At 52.5% G+C, this 14078-nt stretch overlaps 2 protein-coding genes across 3 annotated transcripts; one reads left to right on the top strand and one right to left on the bottom strand.

The window, feature by feature from the left end:
• The first annotated feature begins 2280 nt into the window (after nt 1-2280).
• Nucleotides 2281-8743, top strand: PPIB (peptidylprolyl isomerase B). Its single transcript, XM_081050551.1, has 5 exons — nt 2281-2490; nt 3212-3325; nt 4032-4125; nt 7638-7822; nt 8394-8743. Exons 1-5 carry the CDS (start codon nt 2356-2358, stop codon nt 8514-8516), a joined length of 651 nt encoding a protein of 216 aa, XP_080906677.1. The 5' UTR covers nt 2281-2355; the 3' UTR covers nt 8517-8743.
• On the bottom strand, nt 6913-12210 carry SNX22 (sorting nexin 22). 2 transcript variants are annotated; one of them, XM_081050552.1, is made up of 7 exons: nt 12058-12210; nt 11611-11694; nt 11096-11200; nt 10457-10551; nt 10096-10128; nt 9791-9858; nt 6913-9328 (listed from the first exon to the last, which is right to left on the bottom strand). In XM_081050552.1, the coding sequence occupies exons 1-7, from the start codon at nt 12130-12132 to the stop codon at nt 9204-9206; spliced, it is 585 nt and encodes a 194-aa protein (XP_080906678.1). In that variant the 5' UTR covers nt 12133-12210; the 3' UTR covers nt 6913-9203. The 2 variants fall into 2 exon arrangements, with proteins under 2 accessions (XP_080906678.1, XP_080906679.1); XM_081050553.1 differs by having other exon boundaries at nt 8885-9145; nt 12058-12135.
• Nucleotides 12211-14078: the final 1868 nt, after the last annotated feature.

Here is a 14078-nt window from a genome sequence, read left to right as displayed (position 1 = left end):
TGGGTCTTGATATGTTATCTCAGAGTAGCCCATTTCCTAGGGCACCATGGAAAACACAAATGTGATCTTTAAGTATACCTCTTCCCCAGTTTGGGGAGGAAAGGACTCAGTTTGCACCCTTTTTGTATGTAAAATAAAATGTCTTACCTTTCTTGGCTAATTGTGCTTGTTTGGTTGGTTGGTTGATCTGATTTTAATCTCCCCTGGTTCATTTGTAACTAACAATCTGGCTAGGACTAATTTTGATGATTTAAGCCTCCAGTAAGTGAAAATGCCTGATATTTTGGCATTCTTGCTTCATTCCTTTGGGTTGAACATGGCCTTCCTTCTCTTGTGGGTCATTTTAAAGGTAAATATTCCTGGCAAATTTGGACATTCATCACTCGCATACTAGCACCGGTACCTGTGGTTCTTAGGTGGTAGAACTGGGGAGTTAGATGTGCTCTGTGGAACAACTTTGAAGTAGTAGCTTTATAATTCTGCTCTACTGATGGGGAACATCTATACAGACAGAGGATATAACTGATGTGCAATGTAAAGTCACAAAGGCATATATTGGCCACAAAAACAACTTTCCATCTGGGCATGATTGGCTGATTTCATTTTTTTCTTTTATTCCTCAATTACTACTTAATTGCTTTTCACTGGTAGGCAAGTAAGAGCAGGGACAAAAAGTTCAAAATCATGAGAGAAAACATTCACATTGAGAGCATTCTATCCATCAAGCTTAATTTTTTCTTTCAAAAGTGCGAAGGCAGGGAGAAAGCTGTTTTTATGCCATTTTAGCATTAGTTCTTGTGGAGAAGGCTACTTTGAAAACATAGTTTGGTAAACACTTTTCTCAGTGGCTATGGGCAACGTGAGACCAGTGAGTGGGGAAGGAGGCTTGACAGACCAAAGAAATTGAGGTGGGTTGTTCGGAAGATTTATTTTTGTCAGGGCAACAACTTTATCTAAAAGAATATATGCACCTGATTGGTGGAGGTGGCCTGGATTGAGGTGTGAGGGTTAGAAATAGCAGATGTCATTTGCGTTTATGTGCGAGAACTGCCTGTAGAAGCCCTGCAGTCTGCCTGCAGTGACCTCAGCGTAAGGAAGGACGAGGTCATGCCAGTGGCCAGGTTTAACCTCCAACTCAGGCCAGTACCTGCTCTGGAGACCAAGCTGCAGAGTTGGACTATGGCAATGGATTGGAGTCATGCCTACCTACAACGTGGGCTGTGAAGACCAGGAATTTCTATAACGTTAATCTTTGAAAATTAGTTTTAAAGACGTTTAATAACATCCGAAGCCCAAATTTGGGCACTAAAATGGGAGTGTAATTTTTATTTGGGGAGGTGTGTAGGACTCCCAGGACTGAAGTCTGTGCTGTAGGGCACGTGTATGTGTGAAGACCTGAAACGAGTGGAGGCATCTGAAGACTATCCCTGTCCTTCCGGAAGGCGTCTAGAAAAGGGAAACGAAACCTCAGGCCCTTACGTGTGTTTCCCGCCTCAGTGCTAATGTGACGCTATCGCAACCAGTATCGGTTGAGCCCTTAGCAGCATTGATGCGGGAGTTGTACAAAATCAGTGCGACACAGTACATACCTCGCAAAAAATGTAGTTGCTTGGGGAAAAGAAATGAATCACAGTATACACTAGAGTGTGCGTTGACTCACACAGTGCTAAGCACAGTAAGATTAGAGGAAAATGAGTAGTAAAGTGATAGGCACTGTCTAAAAGGAAGAGGGTTTTGAAGCAAGTTTTGCGAGACAAGCACAAGGGGCTGTATAGGGTCATACTCTGGCTAAGCATAAACGTGCCCTGAGTTTTTGGAAGCTACCACACTTAACCCAATCTGCTGGGGACTAATGCTTGACCGGACGGATACGTACAAGCACAAAAGTCTTCCGACCCTCTACAAACTTCCTCACCTAAAGTATCCGCTAAGACGTCCACTTCCGCAAAGGCGAGCAGGCCCCGGGGCGTGCCGCTCTGCATGCTGGGGTTTGTAGTCTCTGCAGAAACCCAATCCCCATTCTCTTTGAGGGAGCACCGCCTTCCGCTGATCCCCCATCCTGTGGGTGGGCCTTTAACGAGCTGGGAAGCCAATGAGGCCGCAGTAACGTGGCAGCCCCCCACGAGCCCGCGTCTCCTCCCGCCCTGTTGACGAGCCGGGCTCCGCCCGCCAGAGGGACCTACTATCCGGCGCCGATCCAGAGGGGGGAAAGGAGGCCCTCCTCCTCCTGAGAGGCCGAATGGAGCCCTGGTTCCCCCCGCGACCGTGCTCAGTGGCGGCGCCGGGGCTCACACCGCCTTGCCGCCACCTTCTTCAGGCCTTCGCTGTCTAGGCAGAGCAAGCTGCTGCTGGTGGATGCTGCGCCTGTCTGAGCGGAACATGAAGGTGCTCTTCGCCGCTGCCCTGGTCGTGGGCTCCGTCTTCTTCCTGCTGTTGCCAGGACCCTCTACGGCTGATGAGAAGAAGAAGGGGCCCAAAGTCACCGTCAAGGTCCGGCCTCCCCTCTTCTGACCTGCCTGGCGAGGCCCGCCCTCCGCCGCCTGGGGTTGGCCTCGGCGCCGCTGGTCACTGATGTCCGAGGCCATGAGGGTTCAGGAGCTCGGGCCTGGGCGTCTGCGACTTTGACCCACCCCCTCCCTAGTCTCCTGGCTGTGGCCTCTGGACGCCTGGACGGTCCTCCCCCATTCAGACCAGAGAATGACCTGGACCCTCCCCAACGCCCCTGGCCTGACCCAGGAGTTGGGGGCCCGGGGTGCCCACCGGGGGCCAGCACTGTCTTTGCAAATCCCCCGCAGTGCTGGCGAAACGGGAAACGTTCACGTCTGTCAAGTTGCGAATCCTTTCTCGACTTGGGTCAAATTTTAGCCACTTCCAATTGCAAAGCACAGCAGTATAGTTTAAACTTGCGTGGTAAGGTTAGGCTCCCCACCTTTTTTTAATGCTAATTTCTAGAATCCGAACCCATTATTTAGAGCAAAGATTGTTACCTTGTCGTAGCCCAAGGAGAGCGTAAATGTATTTTCTGGGAAACAGGTTTGAAACTTGCATTAGATTCTCATAGGGTTTTTGTAGCCACCAAAATCAGATACAAACACTGCTCTTAAAATACGGTTCTGTTTTCTCTCCCATCTTCAGGGTAGCTTCTTGGGCCCTCTCTTCCCTAGCAAGGCTCCTTTAAAGAGGCTAAACTTGAAATGCTCTTTTTTCTCAGGTATACTTCGACTTGCGAATTGGAGATGAAGATATAGGCCGGGTGGTCATCGGTCTCTTTGGAAAGACTGTTCCAAAGACAGTGGATAATTTTGTGGCTTTAGCTACAGGAGAGGTAAGAGGCTAGAGCGGACATAGTCACATTCAAATGAGGGCTGACAGCGAACAACTGCAGAATGTGGCCCATCTGTGCCAGGAGCCCTCCAACTGTTGACATGTTGGCAAGGGCAACACAGTCTTGTCATATCTTGAGTTTTTTAAACTGAATCCAGAAATCTGGATTTTTTATTTTATTTTTTTTTGAGAAAACGTATCTTGAAGACATTGCAATAACTGAAGAAAACGTATCTGTGGAAACTAGTTTGTGGCCTCTGAACCAGAGCTTTCTCTTAAGAGTAAGGGGCCCAGAGTTTCCCAGGTTTTAAGAAAACAAGAAGGCCCCGTTTAAGAAAGTTTGTATTCCAGCTTAACTTCCCATTGGGTCAGCAGATAACCTTTTTATTTGCCCAGTTTTCTTCCATCTGTTCTCATGATTAGAAAGAAAAACAAGAGGGAAAGGGCGGAGGCATTGTGTGAAGCAGAATTATATAAAGTCTGGGAATTGCATGAAGGCAGAGGAACGTGCAGTCTAGCCTTTCCTGGATCTGTGTGCTCCAAGTCTGGCCCGTGGTCACTGCTCACTCAGTGGCATGTGAAACAGTGACTCTGGCCAGCAGTGGTGTCTCTTCTGCGAGCGGGAGTTGTGGGCAGGGTTCCTACAGGGCCAGGAGGTCTGTTTGGTGCCTCATGCCACCTCCTCACCTTCTCATCCCTTTTTCTAGAAAGGATTTGGCTACAAAAACAGCAAATTCCATCGTGTGATCAAGGACTTCATGATCCAGGGTGGAGACTTCACTCGGGGAGATGGCACTGGAGGTAACTCAGGTCCTCTGGGCAGAGAGGCTGTCAGTGCAGACTCCTAGGTGGGAGGGCCGGGCTGTGTACGGTGGACAAGACCTTTTCCTCCTATAGTTTCAGAGGCCGACCTGTCACCTGCTTTGAGATCAGCTGTACCCATCTTAGTACAGGGAATTCAGTACAAAGAAGAGGGAGTAATTGGGGGGTTACGTGGAAATAAGAGGATCTCGTCCAGCTGGCAGACCTGCTGATCCAGGCCTACAGCATCGGCGACTTCTCACAATACCCCATGGGGGGAGCGGAGCAAAGTGAGACACATGAGCAGGTGATTCTAGATCCGGCATGCAAAGCCTGTATGAGCAACCTTGGAAGCCCCAGCAAGGTGGGAGAAGTTGCTTTCCTTGGTGGTACCCCACGTGGGGCCACTTGGCAAGAGCTGAGTGAGTCTCGTTTCTGCATTACTTGTACACATAGAACAGACACATAGGACTAACCCACAGGTCTCACCATCCCACGCATCTGCAGCTCACTCAAGCTGTGGTGGATGCTGAGGATGCAAAATTGGGGCAGCAACTCCCTTTCACTTCCAATACCTGCACGCTCTCCAATTGGCCGTAATACAGACTCAGGCTCTGTCCTCAAGTGATCATCTAGGTGGGAAGATCCAGAAAACACTAGAAGAGCTCCGTAACAATACAAGATGTAAGCAGTAGCTGGTGGCAGCAGTGGAGAGGAACAAAGCAGACATAACCACAGTGCTGTGTTCATGGAGTCAGACACAGTTGGGTATGACCCAGTGTCTGCCACCTTCTTGCTTTGTGACCTCAGGCAAAGAAATTCTCTGAGCTTCAGTTTCCTTTTGTGTAAAGTAAGAGTGGTAAGAGTTCTGGGTACTGTGAGGGTTGGGTGAGGTCTTGAGTGTTAAATGTCCAGTACGTGGTAAGTAAAAGTCAGCCATTGTCGAAGTGCTGACAAGCGAAGGAATCAGTTCAGGCCAAGATGCTCAGGAAAGGCCTTGTGAGTGTGAGGAAAGATTTGAGTGGGGTACTGGCTAGGGAGAATTTGAATGAGCAAAGAAGAGGGCAGAATTAAGGTGTAAGCCCAGCTCTGTTCTGCAGCAGGAGCTGCCCAAAGGTGGGGCCTGGGAATGGAAGTAGAGCACACTAGCTTTGTCCTAGAGGGAGTGAGGTTCCACTGAAGACTTAAATGGGAGGAAGACCCAATCACAAAGGCCTTTGAGGGAAAATAATGTGACAGCAGGATTCAGGATGTGAAGGCAGGAGCAAACTGGTGAGGGTGTCACATCCAGCGCAACACAGGCAGTGAGCGAACGAGAAGGGGCGATGAAGGATTAAGAAAGTGAGAAACAAAAAAAAAAAAAAAAGAAAGTGAGAAACAGAAATCAAGAAAGTTATGAAACAGGGGCTAAGGGTCTCACAGCCTCAAAGGACTGAGAACCCTAAATGGGACCATCCTGTGGCTTTTATTGATGCACACACAAGAAAACAACATTGTTTTCTACAAGGTCTGTGAATTGCACACATTATACTAAGAAACTGATTTGAACTAATTACCCCTGCAAGCAGCTGAACCTTTATGCTTAAACTTACTGAAATGGATAGATGGAGAATTGATATTATTACACCATTGAATCTCTTCCCAAGCAGGTTGTGGGAAGGAATGCAGCCACAAAGGCAGAAGCTCTTCTTAACTGGGGGAAGGTGGGAGTCTATGCCCACCTCTGTCAACCCCGTGGGTTCTCCTGCTGGGCACCACTCGACTGTGCCTGGCTTAAGTTGTCCCCCCTCCGTGGGGAATCTTACTGGTCATTGACCAGTCATCCTCCGGGTCCAAACCAGCCATCCTCCGGGTCCAAACAGGGAGACATAAGGTGTAAGCACAAAGGTGAAGCAAAGTCCCTGAAAGGATTAGTCTCACAGACTCTCCTTTCTTTACGGGTAGGTACGAGGGGACAGACGGGTAGGCTGCTGCGTGACAACAGAGGGGATTGGTGTCCCTGGGTAGGGCAGTGTGGGCTGGAACCCCAGGAGAACATAGCCTAGTGGGTAAGAGCTGAGATTCGAAAGCTAGACCCCTTGGTTTGAATTCCAGCTCTGCTGCCTCCTAGCTTGGGTACCTTTAACCTCTCTCTACCTCAGTCTCTTCGTCTTTGAAATAAGGTTATAAGCTGCTGCTTCATCTGGTGGGATTTTTACGTGTAAAATGCTTGCACCAGTTCTCTGTCATGCATCTAATTAGCCGTTATTGCAGTAGGGCTGCAGGAATGGAAAGAAAGAATGACTAAGTGACTAGGGATGGGGACAACACTGACAGTGTAGAGGAAAGTTGTCAAAAGAATAAGTGGAATCTGGAGGGACATGACAAAGTATGTCAGTTTAACATGAAGAACTATCCCTTGAAACTTGGAACTGCTTGTATTTTGGGAAAGTGATTGGACTGAAGGATATAGATTTGGATAGCAGCAGTAATTGAAATCCTGCAGTTGGTTGAGACTTACAAAGAGGATTCTCACATCGGGAGGCTTTTATCCAGCATCCTAGCCAGGAGTCATTGCACAACATTGGAAGAGACCAGTTTCTTTCCAGTGTGGGAGTAAGAAGTGGGACACCCCCATTCCCACCAGCCAGAGTCTAGGAATTCTTGGTTTTCAGTCTTCCCACTTGCTACAGTCAGAAATATCTCCCTGATTAGCATCAGTCTGGGACAATTCCCCAGCCTGGTTCCATTCTGTGGAACCATAGGATGAAAATATGTGTATTAAGGGGGAAAAAAGGTGGAAAGGTGTTGGGTAAAACAAAATGAAAGTTCTTTATTGCTGGGTTTCTCGGGGCCTGTAGTATACTAGTACACAGTGTGAATCTCTAGAAGGGGATGGGGGAAAAAAAGCGCCGTATTTCTCCTGAATCTTAGGATCTCTGAAACAGTGTGGAGATCTGCTCTCAGCTCCCTTTGTCATGTGCCCCGGCCCCAGACCCCTCATGGATAGACCCATTACACACATTAAAAGCCACCTTTTTTCTGTTCATTTCTTGATAAGAGGCTCTTGACTTTCCAGAACCCAAATGGCAGCTACCTCAGTGCCTTCTATTCTCTTCAGAAGAAAAATTGGTCAGCCACAGCATTCCTCCTTTCCTGAAGAGTTCTTGCCTCCCCCCCTGCCCCCTGAACAGCAGCTCTCCAGCAGAGTCCCTCTGTGGCACTCCTCTTGGGCTAGAGCCAAGGCTAGTTAATATGTGTGCCTTATTTAAAAGCCGTAAAACCATATTCTCAAAGTAATTGATTGTGTGAGCTGTTCACTACATTGACCTGGCCTCATGCTCTACTTGGTCTGTCACCACAGTTTGGCTCCAAGGTCAGAGGGTAAGAGGAGTTCAGCTTTGATGCCCTTACACTCCACTTGAGCTTGGCCTGGTACAGAGGACAGGTGGAGCCCCTGGAATCCTCACCTCAAACATGTGCTTGGTTTGGGCCAGCTTAGCTCCCCTGACCCACTCTGTCTTTCTTCCCAGGTAAGAGCATCTACGGTGAGCGCTTTCCCGATGAGAACTTCAAACTGAAACACTATGGGCCCGGCTGGGTGAGCATGGCTAATGCGGGCAAAGACACCAACGGCTCCCAGTTCTTTATCACAACAGTCAAGACAGCCTGGCTGGATGGCAAGCACGTCGTGTTTGGCAAAGTCCTAGAGGGCATGGTGAGTTTTCAAGGCACCGACCCTGGGCCGGGACGCCATGTATTTTATCACTTTCCCAAAAGATTCAGACCAGCATTGTGTCTGCGAACTGGGGTGGGGAGGGTAAGAGTAAATAGCCTGCTGCTCTGTGCCCCAAAGTTCTGAATCCTTTCAGGCCCCAGGCAGGGTCCCACCAAGAGGCCTTAAGGCTGCACCACTGCAGGGACCCCCATCCCATCACTCAGTCACATGCTGGCACCACCCTGAGTTGTACAGGGCACAGCTGAACATGATGTCCATGAGAAGCCACGTGTACCCACTCCCCAGCCACCCATTTTCCTCCTCCTCACCCTTTGCCCATCTGGGTTGTACTTTAGGATCACACGGCTGCCTCCTCTTGTCGTCGCTGGGTTCTCCCTGCCCTGGGCTGGCACCTAGCACCTAGCAGTGACTGTTAGGATTCTGGGACCTCGAGGTCTGTAGGCTGTTCGTCACCTGGGGTCTCAGTCCTCCCTAGCCATACACTGGGCCTGTGTGTCTTGAATGGCGGACCTCCTGACCCACCCTGCTTTCCTGCTTCTGCCTTTCCCAGGAGGTGGTGCGTAAGGTGGAGAGCACCAAGACGGACGGCCGGGATAAGCCTCTGAAAGATGTGCTCATCGCAGACTGTGGCAAGATCGAGGTGGAGAAGCCCTTTGCCATTGCTAAGGAGTAGGGCCTCAGGGGCCTCTTCCCAATGAGCAACTGTCTGTGCGGCCCTGTTGCCCTCTTGAGGGGTGAAGACAGCCTGCCACAGGGCTCTGCTGCACTGGCCCTAGTGCTGGCATCTGATGGAGTGGACCCTTCCTCTCACATTCCACAGGCCCACAGGCCCAGTTTTGTAACTAATTCCTACCAACACTGACCAATAAAAAAAAGGTGGGTTTTTTTTTTTTTTATATAACCTGTGTGTGAGCGGGTTGTTGGGCCTGAAGCACCTCCCCCAGGTCTACATTCCAGCCTATCTGGGCCTCCTGTGGCTGGGGTGCCTGTCCCCTCCCTGGGCTCCAGCCAGAACCCTTTAACCAGATGCTACCCACAAAACTTCCAGCAGGAGCTTTTGCTCCTTGCTTCTAAACTTGGCCTACTACGGTGCCTCAACCTTTGCTTGCCCCCTTCTGGTGTTAGTGAAGAAATACACCTGTACCCTTTCATAGCCTACCTCCTAAATTGACTTCTCCCTTAGTCCTCACTCTGTCGCCCCTGCCCTGGCCCCAGGGCTCCAGGAGTGCAGGAGTTCTAGCACCCCCAGCCACCAATGCAGCTGAGTTCTGAGCCTGAGGTGGGTAAGTCCTGGGTATGAAGCTCGCAGGACTGAGGCACGTGACTGTCCTGGCAGATGGTCCAGAGGCCTCTGGGCTGGTCAGGGCATCATCGATGGCAGAGGTGCAGGGTGACAAGGAGCCTCTGGCTGGACGTCAGCTGTGCTGGTGCCGAAGCTGTAGAAGCCCTGGAGCACGCCATTCACCACCACACTGGGCAATGGCTCTGTGGCAGAAGGAGAACAGGAGGAAGGTGTAGGGGGCTGCAGTGGAAGGCGCTGTGGGATGGGCCTGACCTCAGGCCTGCAGCTTCCGGAGCCTCTAGCCAGGTTTAGCCCCCCTTGGGAGCAGGAGCCCCTGCCAAGGCAGCAGGTAACAGCGGGTCACCTAAAATGAGGCGTGGGCATTCCCAGTTCACATTCTGTTCACATTAGCTTGGTAAAGCCAGGCTGGTGAGGAATGCAGACCAGGGGAGCCAAACTAATTTCACCATGTCTGCTCCCTGGTGAATACAAAGCAGGCTATGGGGGCACAGGAGCTGCAGGGCAGGTGTGGTCCCAAAGGAGGGCAATGAGGAGAGAGAAGCTGCCTGGAGGTCCTGGGAGCTGAGAAACGGCAAGTTCACCCCTACTCCCGCCCTGCTACCTATGCCCTAAATATGGGTTATAGGTCAGAAGCACCCCCTCACCTGGGGATGGGGTGCAAATGTAGGGATCCATGCAGAAGCTGACAACAGGCCGGTGGTGCAGCTGCACTCTAGGACAGAGGGTCAGGAGCATTGAAGAGGGAGGTGGAGCAGTCTCCTATTAGGTAGAGACTAGGAATTGAGATCACCAAGGACCCATAAAACGAAGTGAGAGGGCAGTGGGCTCGGGGTACCAAAGAAAACCTGGACCAGGACAGACAATACAAGCCAGTTTGACAGAAGGCCAGCCCCCTGACATGGCCACCAGGGGGCAGCAGGAGCGGGTACGGGTAGGGGCTTTGACTTGCCTGCTGTTGCTAGGCAGGAACTCCCCCAGGGTTCTGAAAAGAGAGAGGATGTGAGCTGCTGGGGATGCCCAGGGGGTTCAGATCTTCACCTCCCAGGGGCCACTGCCTCTTTTTGTACAAAGCTAATTTCCAGAGGCAGCTGGGGTAACCAAGGCTGTCCAGAAAACACCACCACCACCAGGGTCAAGAAAGCTGATGAGGGAGATCGTGTCTCAAAGTAGAACCAGGCTCAGGCCTGGCAGGTGTAAGAAGGAACACAGGGCTTGGCCTCTAAAATGTTCCTCTGCTTGCCGCAGAGAGCCCTGTCCTCCCAACGCTGGGGCCCCTCGCACGCAAAGCTATGGCCCCTAGAGGTTCTCACCCCCAGCTGCTGGCCTTGGGGCCGGTGGGAAAGTGCCGAAGACTCAGGAATTCAAGAAGCTCCTTGGGCACATCCTGGTTCAGGTACAGGACGCCCTGGAGAAGAGGACAGAGGAAACCTGTATCGGACCCAGCTATGTGCTGCAAAACAGCCCAGTGCAAAATGAAAACGCGGAGGTCCTGGCAAAAAGATTAAGAATTTCGAGACCGTAAGAGCAAAACATTCATTAACCAAGCTGGGGGCCCATCTGACACTGGGCCGAGTGACTACACAGTGATGCCCATGAGCCAGCCTGGCCTATAATCTGGCATCACTTTGGAGTCGTGGGGAGGGTACCCACTCTACATCCTCATCATGAAGGCAGCACCAAGATCTCAGCCTAGAGGGGAAGAGAACTAGCTTCCAGTTCCATAGTTAAGACTGAATGAGGTAACTAGGAGGCAAGTGGTCCCAGTTCCATGAAAGTTCAAGAATTAAACTAATTTCAATTAATTCCGAAATTACTGTTCAGAAAATTGAGCTTGAGGTACTGACAAACACGCCCAAGATGTGCATCGTTCTCCCCAGGCCCCCACACCTGGCTGGGTCCCACCTCTAGTCCAGCGGGCTAGAGAGCACGAGAGTCAGACCCACGCCCACCTGGATATAGGCCTCCAAACTCTGCCGCCGCTGCTCCAACCCTCTGGTCCTCCAGTGGGGCAGGCGTTTCGAGGGGAAGTCGGGCACTTTGTATAGTTTCTTGATCTGCGAGGAGGTTACCGCGGTGCGATCCCAGTGTCCCCACGGAGCCCTCAGGCTCACTCCATCCCTGCGAGAGCCTTCCCCAGGCTGCCTCCCCTGCCCTCACCCACAACTCGAGGCTCTACCCGGAACAGTCCCTGGTGAGTGGCGGTTGGGCAGGGGACCCAGTCTCCCAACCCCAGCAGATGCCCGAGGGTGGGCCAGCCGCGCAGGGCCATGGACAGTACCGGCCGGAAGCTGCCCCTCTGGTCCACCCGCAGCCCGTGGGGAGTTCAGTGCCCAGGACCTGAGTACCCTCCAGGGACTGGGGCAGTAACGGGGGTGGCAGAGGCTGAGGCCGCAGCTCGTCTGCCCTCCTCCCTGGGCTGGGCAGGAGCCGGGCCGGGGTCGGTCGGTCGGCGGTGCCGCCTCACCCGCTTGTGCAGCGCGTGGAACTCGCTGTAGCGCCTGGGCACCGTGTGTCTGCGTCCGCAGTACCGCACCTCCACTCGGAACACCTGGCAGGCGCGGGCCAGCAGGCGGATGCGCGTGAGGCCAGGCGCCCGCCCCCCTCCCGCGCTTAAAGGCACAAAGCAGCCTTGGAGCGCCGCCGCTCCCCGGGGACCCTCCCACGCTCCTCACACTCTATGTGGAGAGGACGAGAGCACCCGCCCCCCGCTCGGTGCAGTCCCTCACGAGCCCGCATCGTCGCCCGCCGGGCTGGCCAATTCTAGCGCCCCGAGATCTTCTGCTGGCTGTCCCCCGACGGCCTCGGCGGCAGCGCTCGGACGCCCCAGCCCGGGGCGCGGGGTCCCCACTGCGCTCGGCTCAGGGAAATCCGGCGGTCCCTGCACCCCTTCCCATCCAGTGCCCCCGCTCACCATGTGGCCTTTCTCTGGGCTCTGCTTGGGCGCCTCGGCCTCCGGCCCCACCGACGGGATGTGAACTTCCAGCATCTGCGCCCGCGCCCCCGCCCTCACCTCCCCAAGCAGAGCTGGGAGCCTGAAGTCTCCTAGAGCAGCGGAGAGACCCTGAGGGGGACGGCCCCGCCCCCTCGGACTCAAAGCCCCGCCCCCAGATGGCCCAGCCCCGGGCGTTCCCTTGCGCGCCGAGTCCTGCTCGGGGCAGATTAGGCAGCGCGCAGGGTGGCGGGAACCGAGAGCTGTCCCCTGAGCCTGGTGGGGCCGCAGTGCGGGTGGGGACCCTTCGGTGGAGAGGCATGTATTTGTCAGCATTCACTGAGCGCCCACTGACTGTGAAAAACGCGGGCGAGCCAAAATTTCCCCTGCTATTTGTTGAGTGTCTACCAAAGACTAGAGCCTGTGGGCGCCAGGCATGAAGGATTCAGGGCCCAGACCTTGGCGCCTACCTTCAGAGCCAACCAGGAACGTTCCTTCTGTTCCTCACGCCCTTCCCTGGGACCAGACTGCCTTCCATCCTCTTCCCTCCACCTTCAACCTGGACCCTGAGCGGGTGGCCGCGCCTGGGTAAGCCTTGAAACCCCTTCTGGTTTTGATGTCCTCCCCTCTCCCAGCATCCACAAACCCCTTCATTCATTCATTCTTTTAATCCATTCCTTCATCTTTCAGCCCTAACCTGCTTCAGGCCCAGTTTGCCAGCAAGAGGCGGTTTCTCAACCTAGGCTCTGCTTTGGGGGTCAGACAACTTGGATTTCCCTAACTGTGTAGACCTGTGCTCATCTACCAAATTGGGATAATATATCTCCCTGGGGAGAGTGCCTGAAAATTGAGGGCGATGATCCCTGTTAAGCCCTCCGCAAAGTAGGTGCTAAGAAAATGGCAGGGGCCGGCCTGGTGGCTCAGACGATTGGAGCTTCGTGCTCCTAACTCCGAGGGCTGCCTGTTTGATTCCCACATGGGCCAGTGGGCTCTCAACCACAAGGCTGCCAGTTCAATTCCTCTAGTCCCACAAGGGATGGTGGGCAGTGCCCCCTGCAACTAACAACGGCAACTGGACCTGGAGCTGAGCTGTGCCCTCCACAACTAAGATTGAAAGGACAACTTGGGGGGAAAAAAAAGTCTTGGAAGTACACACTGCTCCCCAATAAAGTCCTGTTCCCCTTCCCCAATAAAATCTAGAAAGAAAGAAGGAAGGAAGGAAGGAAGGAAGGAAGGAAGGAAGGAAGGAAAAGAAGGAAGGAAGGAAGGAAGGAAGGAAGGAAGGAAGGAAGGAAGAAAGGAAGGAAGGAAGGAAGGAGGGAAGGAAAGAAAAGAAAGAAAGACAGAAAGAAAGAAAAAGAAAGAAAGAAAGAAAGAAAGAAAGAAAGAAAGAAAGAAAGAAAGAGAAAGAAGAAAGAAAGAAAGAGAGAGAGAGAGAGAGAGAGAGAGAGAGAGAGAGAGAGAGAGAGAGAGAAAGAAAGAAAGAAAGAAAGAAAGAAAGAAAGAAAGAAAGAAAGAAAGAAAGAAAGAAAGAAAGAAAGAGAAAGAAAGAAAGAAAGAAAATGGCGGTTTGTGGGCTTGTCCTAGAGGCACAGGTGGGTGCTGTTGGTGTACAAGGAAGGCAGTGGATGGGGAAGAGGACCTGTGGAAGGTGACACTAGGCTGTTCTTGCCCACCCCTTGGGGCAGGGTCTTTCTGGGTATGGGGCAGGACTTAATCTATAACTCTCTCACCCCCTGTTCTATTATTCCTCTCTGCTCCCACCTCTCAGCCCCCCACCCCTCAGCCATAAGGGAGTTGTCTCACTCAGCAGAATCCACGCCACTGACTTCTCCCACAAAGGCCTAGGCAGGTGGTAAAGGGAGGGAGGCCCTGCCTCCAAGAGCTCACACCTAGTGGGAGGTCGTGTGGTGGGAAGGAAGAAGCAGAGTACCTGTCTTAGGGGGTGAGGTTGGGGAACCACTCACTCCATGCACTGCTAGTGCAGCGGTGCTTCTGAGCTG

Source organism: Rhinolophus hipposideros (assembly GCF_964194185.1).
Source record: "Rhinolophus hipposideros genome assembly, chromosome: 5".
Taxonomy (NCBI): Eukaryota; Metazoa; Chordata; class Mammalia; order Chiroptera; family Rhinolophidae; genus Rhinolophus; species Rhinolophus hipposideros.
Note: the sequence above shows the minus strand (reverse complement) of the source record. Positions and strands in the feature narration are given on the sequence as shown.